This window comes from Medicago sativa, chromosome 3 (genome assembly GCF_051527215.1).
Source record: "Medicago sativa cultivar Bolivia chromosome 3, Bolivia_mono, whole genome shotgun sequence".
NCBI lineage: Eukaryota > Viridiplantae > Streptophyta > Magnoliopsida > Fabales > Fabaceae > Medicago > Medicago sativa.
This window is the reverse complement of record NC_140751.1, coordinates 80,747,656-80,760,686: the sequence shown is the minus strand read 5'-3', so window position 1 is coordinate 80,760,686 and position 13,031 is coordinate 80,747,656. Positions and strand designations below refer to the sequence as shown.

General features: G+C 34.4%; 2 protein-coding genes across 5 annotated transcripts; both read right to left on the bottom strand.

The window, feature by feature from the left end:
* Positions 1-769: 769 nt before the first annotated feature.
* On the bottom strand, positions 770-5,761 carry UBP2 (ubiquitin-specific protease 2). 4 transcript variants are annotated; one of them, XM_085754479.1, is made up of 4 exons: positions 5,612-5,761; positions 4,827-4,933; positions 1,674-4,665; positions 770-1,335 (listed from the first exon to the last, which is right to left on the bottom strand). In XM_085754479.1, the coding sequence occupies exons 3-4, from the start codon at positions 4,658-4,660 to the stop codon at positions 1,095-1,097; spliced, it is 3,228 nt and encodes a 1,075-aa protein (XP_085610605.1). In that variant the 5' UTR covers positions 4,661-4,665; positions 4,827-4,933; positions 5,612-5,761; the 3' UTR covers positions 770-1,094. The 4 variants fall into 4 exon arrangements, with proteins under 4 accessions (XP_085610605.1, XP_085610603.1, XP_085610604.1 ...); XM_085754477.1 differs by having other exon boundaries at positions 4,827-4,911; XM_085754478.1 differs by having other exon boundaries at positions 4,827-4,894.
* Positions 5,762-7,519: 1,758 nt separating this feature from the next.
* On the bottom strand, positions 7,520-10,908 carry LOC146940755 (glucan endo-1,3-beta-glucosidase 4-like). Its single transcript, XM_085754476.1, has 4 exons — positions 10,731-10,908; positions 8,883-10,133; positions 8,003-8,030; positions 7,520-7,895 (listed from the first exon to the last, which is right to left on the bottom strand). Exons 1-4 carry the CDS (start codon positions 10,795-10,797, stop codon positions 7,748-7,750), a joined length of 1,494 nt encoding a protein of 497 aa, XP_085610602.1. The 5' UTR covers positions 10,798-10,908; the 3' UTR covers positions 7,520-7,747.
* Positions 10,909-13,031: the final 2,123 nt, after the last annotated feature.

Below are 13,031 nucleotides of genomic sequence, written 5' to 3'. Positions count from 1 at the left end.
CTTCTCCATGCCTAATATTGGTCCGAGAGCCTCCCATGTAAACCCCAAAGAAAATAAGAAACATCTCAGAATATTTTTAGGCTACGTTTGAATTGATGAAAATGAATGGAACAAAATTGAATAATAATGGAATTAAGTGGATGAAGCGGAATCGAACAGATATTACATTTTATTGTTTGGATATTTTATGATGTGATAGAATAATGCTCCATTCCATTGTTTGAAAAGTTGACGGAACAAAATAAATTATAATCTTTTAACTCCATTTTCACCCTTATATATATATATATATATATATATATATATATATATATATATATATATATATATATAAATTGTATAGAAATAAAGCATGTTATCTTATATTAATAAAATAATAGATAATGTATTTAATAAAAAAAATTATATATCTATGTAATTAGTGATACACTTATAATAAAATATTTGATAGTTGATACAAACATCATCCAGATTTAAAACACGAAGCAATTTCACGTCATGGATTTGAGAATAGGAGGATAGAGGGGTTATGTTTTAACTCTGAAGCTCCATATCATTGCATAAACCCCAAATTAGGGGGAACGAAAAATTGAAGGATTGGATGGAATGGAATGGAATGGGTTCCATTGTGTTCCATTCCATTCCATTCATTTTTTGCAAATCCAAACAATGAAATCCTAATTACTTACCACTTCATTCCATCACATACCACCAATCCAAACATAGCCTTAGAAACGTAATTAAAAAAACCACGACACAAACATTACCATTTTAAAAGTCCAAAACTAATTTTATAATCAAATTGAATGAATGCAGAATGGACAATCCTGTCCCACAAATTTAAACAAAGCACAGTAGCTGAACTGGATTTGACAGTTAGCACCAAAATAATGTAAAGATGGAAAAATTGACATTTGATTGTATGATACCGCATTGTACATTCAATACCTCATCACATGTTGGAAAAATGGTATACAATATCTGGCAATTGCTTTTATACTCACCTGCAATGATGTATATCTCTCACTCTTCTAAATTTGGTAAACTTGTGTCTCTACCTCAAGTATAAATTGCATAGAAAGTAGATGGTCCACTCAATTTCTTTCATAAAACAAAATGTATGCCTCACAACGAAGAACTTCATCAAGGGAAACTTGACGCACATACGCATCACTCGTGTGATACCATGTGGAACTCTCATGTTCTTTATTATCAACCTTCTCTCTGTTCCTCTGGCCCCCTCTCACATAAGCAACATAGTGGCCCCCTCTCATGGTTCCCGAGTGCTCCACGACACCAACCAACTGGTATCTATACTCCTCTTCATTAATACACCTTTTTAAACAGAAATTGGGAGTGAATCACATGCCAGTGGACCAATACAAATGTATAAAGAAAAGAGGTAAAATCTACAAAAAGTAAAATTTAAGGTAAAAACTGAATTCAGAAATCCAAATTGTACACAGTGGTTTTCAATATTTCCAAAATTGTTCCGAATTTCCGAAGATTAAACTAAAATAAACTGATAATTTTTAACACTTGAAAATAAAAACAAATTAGAGAAGATAATTGGGTAAATATGTAAAATGAAGAAAACTTGATAGAAGTAGATGCATTAGGCAATTATAAGTAGTTAAAACTTCAAACAAGAACACTAGCAAGTAACGAAGTACCTGGGATCCATATATGGTCTAAGATCCATTGTTTCTCTGAAGTTGACATGACCATTTAATTTACTTAAGCGACCACGGGCATCCTGGCTGAATCTCTTCAGATGAATGGTCAAGACAGGTGGAGCTCTATAAACGAGGACCCTCTTAGTTGCATCCCTATTCACTCTAATGCTTTCTAGGTCGGTCTCTTTGCCACTGCATTCTTCTGAGTCATTATCATCATTATCTAACATTGGAGCATCTTGTTGGACATTTCCGGTAATAGAAGAATCAACAGCTGAATTATCACAGCTTTCTTCATTGTTGGGTTGATGTAAACTTGAAGACTGTAATTCACAATTATGCAGCTCATCTGTTTGACCGTTTTCAAGCTCTGTGACATGTTGAACATGTGAAACTGAACTTTCTATATTCTTGTCATTTTTAATATCTTCATTTCCTGTACTACTGACTTTAAAAGAACACGCTTTAGATGCATGCCACGATTCATCATGACTACCACTCGCATTTCCATCGGATAGAGTTTTTTCCTGCTCTTTTGCTTTCTTCTTCTGACGTTGGAGGATTTTTGAACAGTTCTCGCAATGCCAAGCATTTTCATCTGAAAGAAGCTCGGGCTTTATAAAATGTGCCAAACAACTCTCTACAGAGACTGGAGAATCTGTATCATCTACTTCATCTGGATCAGATTCACTAATGTTTCTTATGATAATGCCAGCTTCCACATCACCAGACGAAGAAGGCCTGGGAGCAGGCCCAGCAACAACTTCTGGCTCATTAAATAAGCCACCAAAGGCATCAAACTCTGATTCTTCTGGACCACCACCCAAAACAGACGATGAGTCCCCACCATCTATTCCAGTGATGTCTCCGGCTGAGGAACTTTCTTCTTTGTATGGAAGTAACAGCACTTCTGAATTTTGAACTTGTAAAGGAACCTCATCTTCCCGCTCATTTGATGAAGAAAAATCAGGCCTTTGGTTTTGATCCTCCTTACGAAAACAAACAGGACCACTGGTTTCACAGCTAGCTTGTTCAGGGAATGCACTCAAACGTTCATCCTTGTTCTCGGAGTCCTGTACCTCCGGTGCATCTTCCTTCTGGGATATGGAAGCATATTCATCTATCGTGGTTTCGGCTTCCGCACAATCCAACCATGGAAAATCATCTGATGAATCTGATGTTTTGTTTGCAACACTGTCAAGCCCTTGCATTTGTTGAGACTCTTCAACAGTAACCAAATTTGGTGGAGATAAGTCCTCTTCATTGGTTTCAGCTTCCACATAATCCAACCATGCAAAAGCATCTGATGAATCTGACGTTTTATTTGCAACACTGTCAAGCCCTTGCATTTGTTGAGACTCTACAACTGTAACCAAATTTGGTGGAGATAAGTCCTCTTTATTGGCCTCACTGCTTATTTCTTCAGAACCTAATACTGTAGAAACACCAGAAGAAGCCACCAATTCTCCATTAACTGATGTGACAGACTGATCAGGGCAGGATGATTCATGGCTGGATGATTGGCTTCGTACATTTTGAACAGGTAACAGATCATCATCCCTGTTAACTTTGGCCTCGCTGCTTATTTCTTTAGAACCTAATATCGTAGAAACACCAGAAGAAGCCACCAATTCTCCAGCAACTGATGTGACAGACTGATCAGGGCAGGATGATTCATGGCTGGATGATTGGCTTGGTACATTTTGAACGGATAACGGATCATCGTCCCTGTTAACTTTGACTCGAGATTTTGCTCCTTTTTTTGGTGGAGGTTTCGTCTTTCTGGTTCGGGGTGCTGGTTGAGCCTTCCGAGGCGGAGGTTTCTTGGTTGGAACAGGGAGGGAAAGATCTAAAAAAGGCTCATACACTGTTGACGAATGCCCACATTCATTGCAACATACAGTACTAGATATCTGCCCCCCAAATAAAGCATCAACTAAAGTTTTGGAAGAGGTCCCATCTCTCTTGAGAGAGCCATTCTGCTTCCTACCAGCTAGTTCTTCAGTACTCAAACCATCCAGTAAACAACGAAGCAATTCATGACTGTCATGTTGCTGATATCCTCGGAATTGAGGAGACTTAGAACATACACAACCAAAAAAGGATCTTGGATTTATAATGTTTTTGAATCCTGATTCTGGGTTTGTTTCAGTGAACAACTTCTTCAACGAACAAATAAGTGGCCCAACAAAAGCATCAATCCTTAGGAAATTGTCCCGCAATTTATTCATAGCAAGCAGATTTTGCATGATTGAATTAAAGAAACAAGTATTCCCAAGATTAACCATGCCTCGAACCACATAACCACCTTGTCCATATGAACCGCTTGTGGACAGAGATCCTAACTTAATTTCTGAAGTGACACTGCCATCCCCAATGGAAACATCCTCAACATCTACTAAAGTTCTTCCTGACGATCGTCCTTTTAACAATTTCACAACATCAGATATAACATGACTTGCTTCATCAGTTTCAAGCTTATCAACTTGAATAAGCATATTGCAACGAAAACACCAACAAAGTTGAGGTTTTTCAATATTAACCACTAACGGGTGCCGAGCTTTCTTTGAATGCACAATTGCATGACAATTAGGGGTTATAGGTAGCCCCACACCTCCACAGGTGTATTGACCACATTCCAAACAAACCCATATAGACTTTGAATCGGATTTTGAGTCTGTACCTCCTTTCTTCTTCCCATGTTTACCTTTTCCTCTACTGCCCCTCCTATCAGCCGCACCTTCCCTGCAACCTTCACACCTTATGGGTGCAGAAGACTCAACCTTACTAGACAAGATATCTAATTGAATACCTTTAACAAGATGAGGACAAGGATTTGTCTCTTTTGCAACTGAAACCTCCTCACCAACAGGCTCGGTAGTTGGCGGGTTACATGATTCCGTAACATTTTCTGGCGGCGAATAGATAACAACCGCCTTCTCCTTAACAGAACTTCGACCCCTCTTTTTTATTTTCTTCGCCATTGTTCCTATAATCGAAAACAAATCAATGAACTATGCCAACATACACAAACAAGAAATCAGATATACGTCCCACTAACATTAAATAACAACACGTGTTGCATGTTATACACACCCAACCAGAAGAAAGCAAAAAAGAACAAAAAAAACGGTGTAGAAATGATTATACCTGCAATTCAGGAGGCAAAATAAAATTTCAACACAAGGGTCTTCAAACTTCAAAGAATTGCTGCTTCACTATACGTGACAATAAGCTAGATTCAAAAAAGGTTCAATCTAAGTATAAGGGCAATTGTAAGCCATAAATCTTATCCAATAATAACACCTAACAAAGCTTTGAAAATTTAAACGAAGTAAACAGCAAAAGAACACTTCAGTTACACACACAGGGCTTGTTTAGATTGACTTATTTGAGCTTAACCACTGGCATAAACACTAGCTTATGAAGACAGTTGGACTTGATTTTATATTGTGTTATAGAAGAGGTTATTCGAAAAGTGCTTATGCTATAAGGTGCAAAATAAGTTGTTTAACCAAACAGGGTCATAAAGAGAGTGCTTAACAAGAGAGTAAGTTTTGAAAGCAAATGCAATTGAATTTGTCATAACTAATTAACAGAATCAGGTTTTTTTTTTTTTTTGAAGAAATTAACAGAATCAGGTTGACAGTGGGATTAAAAATCAATCAATAGAAATTAGAAACAAACATGAATTCATATATATATATATATATATATTTAGTGATAAAGTTAATTCATTTACTATCTAATGAAGCGAAGCAATAAGCGGTGGATAAAAGTGTGGGGAGTAATGCAACAGAATGAGATCGATAAGTGAAACCCAGAAAATAAGGAAACGAAGGAAGTGATGAATTAATAAATAGATAAATAAATAAAGAAACAATACAATAAGTAATATTAATTAACTTAAGATAAAGTGAGTAGTGAATTCATACCTTTGTGTTTGAGTGAATTGAAAATCAGAGAAAGATAAGAGAAGATTGAAAGATGCGGCGGATGGTGGTGGTGGATGAGCTCTCTCTCGGGTGGAGAGAGAGAGAGACGTGCAAGGTTGGTTTGTGTTACCAGTCCAGTCGGGTCACACTGCCCGATCCAATCCTCTTTCCACTGTTAATATACCCTAATTTGATTTAGATTTAAAATAAGATACGATTAAAGATAACATTCATGTTTACTATATTTGAAATTTTAAAATATTTTTAGAAATTGTTCATTTAATACCGGACTTTAAATGCTTCTTATTTTAAAGATTTAGATATGTTTTTAAATTGTAGTTGAATAAAAGTTTAAAACCGGACTTTTCCATTTAATATATATATCTAGTATGATTTTCACAAATACAAAGACACAAAAAATACGTCACTTTTATCATTCAATTATCATAAAAGAAAAATAAACAATAGATATTTTGGTTCTTTAGAGATTTTTTTTTTTTAATAATTATGTGTGTCTTAGAGTAAGTCTACTTCATAGTTTCAAAATTTATTCTCAATATTAACCTCACATATATGATTGATAAATTTTTGATGTTTCTAAAAAAAATTCATTCTTTAAATATGGGAATAAAAAATTTAGAAATTGTGTCTTTGAGGTAACCTTGAAACGAACATTTTCTATCTACAATAGAGATTTCATTTTTAGTGGTGTGCATAAAAAAATGCATGTAAATAGACATTAATTTCTTAAATGTGTTTGAGCTATGTTGCTTTGTAAAAGAAAGACCAACTCTTTTTTCCTTTTGAGGCAAGGAAACATTAACTCTTGAGCATTACATAATTGTCAATCGACAAACATTGTTTGATGACTATAGTGAAAGAGTTAAAGAGTAGAGTGATAAGAGTGATAACACGTTTTATTCTGTAAAAGAGTTAAAGAGTAGAGTGGTATTATTCATATCTCCAACAAATACCAACAAATTATCGATTAACATATTGACCGTTTAAAAAAAGAATGTGTCAAAATAAACGCCGTTTTTTTGTGTGGTGGCCGGATGGATTTGAACCCCGGACCTTGCATATTTTATGCATTGTCCATACCAATTGAACTATGCTCACGAAGACACGTATTTAAGGTTTTGATTATATATCCAACTGCATTATTATTTTATCAAATAAAAGCCTTGTATTGAGCTTGACTGGTTATTCCACTCTGTTAGAGAACAGGTGCTAACAATGATTCATTCCAAAAGAAAGGGGATAACATTGATCACTTAAGCTAATTTTTTTAGAATGCATGTCAAATACTGCATAATAAATCGGGTTAATTATGTTTTTGGTCCCTACAAAATTGCGACCTTGTAAGTTTAGTCCTTACTTAATTTTAATAGCATTTTTAATCCCTACAAAAAATTTCTGCACTCAATATTAGTCCTTACTCAATCCAAATTTGTTTAATTTATGCTTAAACTCTTAAGTTTTTCAACAATTTTTTACAGGCGTGTTAAAAACGTTATTAAAAGGTCCTCCGAAAAAAATATCGTAAAAATTTGATTTCTACATCCATATTTTTGTTGCTTATATCTTAAACTTTTGTCGTTTTAAAAAATTCATATTTAATTTATTTCCTGTTAAAAAATTATAGATTTTAGTAAATGAACATTTCATAGTGTTCTAAACTTGTATAAAAAGAATCGTTAAAAAATTTAAGAGTTTAAGGATAATTAAACAAAATTTATTTTCGCAGGGACTAAAATTATAAGTAAATTTTTTTTGTAGGGATTAAAAAAGCTATTAAAATTAAGTAAGGACTAAACTTAGAAGGTTGTCATTTTATAGGGACCAAAAACATATTTAACCCTAATAAATCTATTCGCTCAAAAAGATAAGCAAAACCGTGATACCTCGTTTGTTGTCTTCTACTGCTAAGTTCTAAAGCACTAAATTTTTGCAAGTACCTATCTTGAGAGTGTAAATTACATTGACCCCAAATACACCATACAAGATGGAACACAAATCTGAAGAACCAAACTAACAGAAAACCTTTAAAAAGAAAATATAAAACTCAATGAAAACTACATTCCAATGACCATTGAATTGCAATTGCAAGCTAAAAAGGCATCATTTTTCGGGTCATTACAACATCAGAGCCAAAAGTAGACTAGTAGAAGAGAATGCATAGTGAAGGTTAGACAGTTGCAACTTCAATCCAGCACCAATAGGACTTACAGGTCCAAATGCAATAGAAGAAAAGCTCCCATCACCACCCGTGCTCAAGTTAGAACTGATATGAAAATATTCAATACCAATATTAGTTTTATATAACAATGTAAAAGTTTACTTGTAACTCTAATTCATTATAATGGATGTACAAAAGAGTCACATTCTTACCTTCCTGCATATACACATGATCCATGACCTGTATAACAAAGTACTCATTATTAGTTGCTTTATTCTCTATACAAATCTTCAATATAGGCATGTCATTATTCACAAACAAACATTTTAGTGATAATCACAAAAAAAGGTGAACTGGGACCTTGAAAAACCATGAAATATTCAGATTAAATGTTTGCTCACTAACTTTGTAGCACCGACACTTCTGATCGAAGGTGTGCCCAATGTCTGACACGTGTCAATTTTTGACAGACCGACACAACACCGACACATAAGGTTACATTCAGTTTTGTCATTTTCTCAAATCATAACCGGTGTTAACGTGTCAATGTTGTGTTCGTGTTTGTGCTTCATAGCTCATTAATGTCATTTTCTCAAATCATTACCGGTGTCAATGTTGTGTTCCAGTCTGTGTTGTGTCAGTGCTTCATAGCTCATTAACGGTTGAAAATTACGTCACTTTTGGGTGCGAATTTCTGGCTTCGCAAGAGCAAGTCCTCTAAATTATGCAATGGTGTATAGAATAATTTGAAAAGCATGTGGTTATATGACATTATAAAGGAATGAGTTGATATGTTACAAAAGTGACATACAGAAAGATTTGAATTAAAACAGATTATAAGAAGCTACTTGTTGAGTGTAATACACTATATAACAATCCTAAATAAGCTAACAAATTTTACTAAAATAAAAGTACATAGCTGTATCATCAAAATTACTTTATAACAATCCTAAAAGAAGCTACTTGTTGAGTGTAGGATACACTATACAGCAATCCTAAACACCATTTTTTTCAAGTAACTTGCAATTAATACTAAACCAACAAGTAATTACTTATAACCAACTGCAACTAATTCTAACAGCGTTAACTTACTTGGATCCTCGGTAGTTATCATAGCTGTATCATCAAAGTCACATGTTCCTCCCACACTATTCATTTTTTGATAATAATCATTATAAGCATAAGAGGCATGGCTTTTCACATCATTGGGGAAATAGCAAGGTCTCCCAGCTTGAATAGCTGCACAGTTTGCCCGGCCTTCTCCGCAAGCCCAGTCCAAACCAGCTTCCATCTTTTCAGCGTCCGCGCCATCTTTAGCCACACAAAAAGACTTCGAAGAATTTCCGAAAATCTTGTTAGAAGAACTAAAACTCAAAGGGTAAACACTACTTCCATTAGTAGTGTAAAAAAGTCCCCAATGTCTTTCAGATATAGGTCCTATTCTCTTATCTTCATCAAACAATTCATATAAGTAGGTATTAATAGCCATCATCGGTTGACTAGGAGAACCTGAATCATTAAGTACTCTCCTAATCAAATTATTATTGTAGGTCTCAGCATTTTCTAAACTAGCGTCCGGTTCGTTAGGTCCACCTAAATGTGGCCAACCAGTTTCTGTGACAATGATCCGTATATCATTGAAATTTAATGCTTGTATTGAATAATAAGTAGCATCCACCATAGCATCAAACATACTGTCATAACGGAATAATGTGTTCGGATCAACAATTTTCTTTGTTGAAGGAAGGGATCGAAGTAAAGCATATTCAATTGGAAAAATGCCGTCTCCTTTAGTATATCCATAATAAGGGTGAGCATTTAACATATAAGAAGAGTTTGTGTTCTTCAAAAACTGGAGGACTTGGTGAATTGTTGAGTTCCATGATGAGTTAAAAGTGGCTGTAGAAGGAGGAAAAGGCTTAGGGATTAAATCCATGGACTGAGGCGTCGAAACTTTGACGCGGAAATGAAGGTTTGAAGCAACTAAGGCACTGTGAAGATGATTCATGGCAGGAACAAGAACACGAGCAACATTTGGGATTGAAGTTAGAACCTCACTTCCAACTGCTATTGTTGTGATATTTGTGTGAGGCATGTAAGCAGCTACGTTTTTGCTAATCCATGTTGCAGCCACTGATGGAGATTCTCCAATTCTCAATATTTCTTCGTCGGTGACGCCAACAAGGACTTCAACGCCGGTGTTTGATAGGGCTTGTAGCATGTGAGCATTAGCATCATAGAGACGCACATGAGTAATTTGATGAGATTTTAGAATAGCAACAATATTTGAAGCTGATGGTAGATCAGTAACATGAGTGCCAATGTTTACCCCCACAAATGCACCTACATCATACATGATAAATAATGTGATCTAATATCAACTGGAAAAATATTCCTTGCAACACTCTAACTCAATTATTATTAAGTTTCAAAACCAACTACTTCGTTAGAAAAATGTCCAGGATGTTATTCTTTAAAATTCTAACTATGAAGTTAAATAATAAAGTAGCATATGCTCCTATGAAGCACGGACACTTCTTGTGTCCTGGTGTAGGACATGTGTTGTGTCCGACACCGACACATATAATTACACCGAATTATGTGATTTTCTCAAATTATTAGCGGTGTCAGAGTGTCCGTGTCCGTATCCGTGCTTCATCGATTATGCTCATAGTATGAAGAAAAGATTACAAGAATACATGGCTACTATCAAACATTGTATTTTGACTAAAAAAATGGTTTAGAAATATCTGTAACTGCGAATAAAAGTTAACTGATAACACATAACCCGATCTTTACAAATGAAAAACCATGGTATAATGAAACCAAAAAAAAAGAACATAGTATAACGCTGAACATGGTAATAATAATAGTTTTTTCAACTCAAAGCAAAAATGAACAGAATAATTGAGATTGACAAAGGAGTGTGGCATAAATTACCTAATACATTGTTTACAGTAGCAAGAGTGAGCAATAACGCACTGGTGAGCCATTTTTGAAGCTTCATAGTTTCTAATCCAAAGAAAGAGAGGAAGGAACAGTGTAGCGGAAAAGGGGGTACCAAGAATAGGTATGGCAGCTTCAGTTGAGTTGAGGTTGTCCTTTTCTTTTGTCCAACACTGGAGTACATGTGAAAATGAGACTTTTATGTCAATGTCATCTCTGTTCCTATGATTTTCCCTCCAATACCAAAAACAAAACCAAATAAAAAAAGTCATGCATTGTTTTTCTTTTCTTTCTGTCAACACATAACACAATGCTCGAAACCAAAAGTGAAAACGGAGCCAAAAGGTCAAACACGCGTTACTATATCATTATTATATGTTTAATTTACCACTTTTCGTGGGTTTCTGGCTTTCTGCCATTGCTTTTCGATCTCCTATTGAATGACTACATTCCCCCACGTTTATTTGAGATGACACACATCTCTTTTAGTTTTTTTTTAGAGTTAAAATAAAATTATATATAATCAAATTAATTTTTTTTTAGAGCTAAAATGAAATTATATATAATCAAATGACTTTACTTTCCTCACACGAGAAGTGTCGAGGAGAAGCTAGAGAGTTTGCCGCTTTTTTGTGCTCGAGATATCTGACTTACGTCAAGTTATCTTGTTGTTAACAAATTCTTGAGATTTTTTTTAAGATTCTAAATTAACAATTTGTTGATTAAAAACTTAAATATTACAATTTTCAATTCATTCAATACTTCAATTACAACATATCAACGCAGACATTCTTGAAATACATCAAATTGTCATATCATAATCATAATCATAATATTATAATCATAAAATACCTATCAAGTGTATCAAGTAATTTTACCTAAAATCATATCATAATCATAATATTATAATTGTTGTGGTTTTTTAAAAGACAACTTGCTTCCTAGCGTCATCTAACCTTTGTAACATGATATTAATGTTGGTGTTTCGAAAGGCAATGGAAATATTACAGATAATATTTGGATTATATTTTCAATACTTTTGGAATTTATAGTCGTGTAATCTATAGCCAACATGGTGCAGCTGAAGCCAACATGATTGCTCTTTAGCCAGTGATTTTTTCATGAAAAAGGGTTTTGTGGTTGGGCGCTAGAATTAGCATTGGGAGTGAATCAATAAAAGACATATCATCCGGAGATCTTAAAAGATCAAACTTCTTCACACTTAACTTTTTCGTTAGTTGGTTTATTTTTGGTGCACCAATTGATTTAGAGGAACTATCAAGTTGACTGAAAAATAAAAAATAATAAATCTAACAAATATTTCACCTGTTCGACAACATGGGTCGACGATCTAGGAAAAAGCTTATTTAAAAAATAAATTACGGACAAGGAAAAACTTATTTAAAAAAACACATTAAGATAGAAACGTACTCATGAGTTCTTTGACACGGTGTTTCTAATATTTCGCATCTAATATTATAATGAATTGCAAGTAATATACTAAACTATATATGACCCGTGCGGCAGCACATGTCGTTGGTCTAGTTATTACTAAATTAACCTTGTTAGAGACACATTTAGGGTAAATTATGCCACACCATAATGGGGCTAAATTTGCGGGATTTTTTTGGATAAGCTAGTTTATTCATTTCCCCCATTTGTTTACCCTCATTTTCCCCTCGTTTATCCATTACAACCATACTAGTATTCTTCTTATTCTTCACCATATTGGTCAACACAAAATATTTGTGAATCCAAGTGAAAGGAAATAGATGGTTGCTTTTAAGGCCCCGTATTGGTCAAAATAGACAAAATGACTTATCGAAAGATGGCTTATGATAGGCTATTTTCAGAAGTACTCCATCCGTTTCAAAATGAGTGTCGTTTTAGGTGTTTACACACATATTAAGAAATGCAATGATTAAAAGAAAGAGAATGATTATTTTACCAAATTATCCTTATAAACTATTGGTTAGTTTTAAAAGTAATACTTTGGAAGTAGTGTGCAGAGTATTAATTGGAGGGTACAATTGAAATTAAAAAGTTATTATTGCATTGGAAACTCAAAGTGACATTCATTTTGAAACAATTTTTTTTGGCTAAAACAACACTCATTTTGAAACGGAGGGTGTAAGAAAGAAGAGTAAAAACCACACTATTGGAGTAGCTTTCAATAGAAACTGGGGGACTTTAGAGCAACGCGAGGATCTAAAGAGTGAAGAATTTTGCTCTCCACCCAGCACATTTTGCTCGCACCCTACAACCCTTCCATATTTACCCTTGCGCATGTTAACT

Coding starts and splice junctions, on each gene's coding strand:
- LOC146940755 (XM_085754476.1), bottom strand. CDS start 10,797: ATGAAGCTTCAAAAATGGCTCACCAGTGCGTTATTGCTCACTCTTGCT. Junction 10,134..10,730: donor TACTGTAAACAATGTATTAG/GTAATTTATGCC, acceptor TGTATGATGTAG/GTGCATTTGTGGGGGTAAAC. Junction 8,031..8,882: donor GATAACTACCGAGGATCCAA/GTAAGTTAACGC, acceptor TTTGTTATACAG/GTCATGGATCATGTGTATAT.
- UBP2 (XM_085754479.1), bottom strand. CDS start 4,660: ATGGCGAAGAAAATAAAAAAGAGGGGTCGAAGTTCTGTTAAGGAGAAG. Junction 1,336..1,673: donor AGACCATATATGGATCCCAG/GTACTTCGTTAC, acceptor CTGTTTAAAAAG/GTGTATTAATGAAGAGGAGT.